The sequence below is a fragment of the Brassica oleracea genome, chromosome C9 (genome assembly GCF_000695525.1).
Source record: "Brassica oleracea var. oleracea cultivar TO1000 chromosome C9, BOL, whole genome shotgun sequence".
In the NCBI taxonomy this organism is placed as follows: Eukaryota; Viridiplantae; Streptophyta; class Magnoliopsida; order Brassicales; family Brassicaceae; genus Brassica; species Brassica oleracea.
Window position 1 is genome coordinate 27,344,345 of NC_027756.1, and position 1,705 is coordinate 27,346,049.

The window sequence follows — 1,705 nt, forward strand, 5'->3', positions numbered from 1 at the left end:
TATATATATGACATGTGGGAATATATTATATGATAACATCTCTCTCTATCTCTATATCTCACTTCACATTCACAGCACAATCACTTCCCCAACCATGGAAGCTTCTGCAACTTCCAAGCTTCTCGTATCTGACATCGCCTCCTCCGTTGATCACGTCCCTTCAAACTATGTCCGACCAATATCTGATCGTCCAAATCTGTCGATTGAAACATCCGGTGATTCCATCCCAATGATCGATCTCCAGGAACTCCATGGACCCAATCGAGCCGATGTTATCTACCAAGTTGCTCATGCATGCGCTTCTTATGGCTTCTTCCAGGCAACTCCATGCTTAATTCACTATGCTTCATTGCACTGCACTTCATTTTAACTCGAACTTGCTCTGTTTTACTGCATTAAAAAATTTCTCCAATTTACTATGCTCGATTACAAGACCCTCTGATATTTGTTGTTGTAATAGAAGACACACTGTTTCGTTGAGTTGAAATGTTATTGTTTCATTTTTTCTAGATCAAGAACCATGGGGTGCCAGAAAAAACAATAGAAAGAATGATGACGGTGGCAAGAGAGTTTTTCCGGCAGCCAGAGAGCGAAAGAGTTAAGCATTACTCTGCGGATACAAAGAAGACGACGAGACTCTCCACAAGTTTCAACGTTGGCTCAGAGAAAGTCTCTAACTGGAGAGAATTCCTCCGACTCCATTGCCTTCCTATCGAAGATTTCATCAGCGAATGGCCTTCGAGTCCAGTCTCATTCAGAGAAGTTACAGCTGAATATGCCACAAGCGTTAGAGCCTTGGTCCTCGTACTTCTCGAGGAAATCTCAGAGAGCGTAGGCCTTGCGAAAGACAGTGACTGTAAGGCAAGCAATACATTAGGCAAGCACAGCCAACACATGGCCTTAAACTACTATCCACCCTGTCCTCAAGCCGATCTAACTTTCGGACTTCCCGGACATAAAGATCCAAACTTGATCAGTGCTCTTCTTCAAGATGAAGTGTCTGGTTTGCAAGTCTTTAAAGATGGTAAATGGATCGCTGTTCATCCTGTTCCCAACACTTTTATTGTTAACGTGGGTGACCAAATGCAGGTACTTGGGAGAAAACAAATTAAATATTTCATAGGTTTCTTCACCATCCTTGTGTTAAGTTTATGTGGTTGATTCTCTTCTCAGGTTATCAGCAATGACAAATACAAGAGTGTGCTACACAGAGCGGTTGTGAACAGCGACAAGGAGCGGATATCGATACCGACATTCTACTGTCCTTCTTTAGACGCTGTTGTTGGCCCACAACAAGAGCTGATTAATGAGGAAGAAGAGTCTCATGCTGCTTACAGAAGCTTTACATATGCTGAGTATTATGAAAAGTTTTGGGACAGAGCACTTGCTACTGAGAGCTGTATTGACTTGTTCAAAGCTTCCAAAATCTAAGACTGCAGTTTAGAAGATGTCATGACCGAAACCTGAATGTTAATTCAATCTGTTTAACAAATAAAACAAATGTGCTTCATCTCTTTTGTCTCAACATCACTTCTCATTAACAAAATCTTATGCATACACTGGGCTGTCAATATAATATTGTGACGACCCAATATAATACAACTTAAGAGCATAATTCAAATAAGAAAGAGCTTCCTTCACTACTTTATCTGCTACCCCATTTCTTTCTCTTGATTGGAAGACAAAGCGGATCTCTTAAAACTCA

The 1,705-nt window shown here is 41.0% G+C and overlaps 1 protein-coding gene across 1 annotated transcript; it reads left to right on the forward strand.

Moving 5' to 3' along the window:
- Positions 1-46: 46 nt before the first annotated feature.
- Positions 47-1,457, forward strand: LOC106318825 (naringenin,2-oxoglutarate 3-dioxygenase-like). The gene is made up of 3 exons (XM_013756964.1): positions 47-319; positions 511-1,089; positions 1,174-1,457. Exons 1-3 carry the CDS (start codon positions 95-97, stop codon positions 1,429-1,431), a joined length of 1,062 nt encoding a protein of 353 aa, XP_013612418.1. The 5' UTR covers positions 47-94; the 3' UTR covers positions 1,432-1,457.
- The last annotated feature ends 248 nt before the right edge of the window (positions 1,458-1,705 follow it).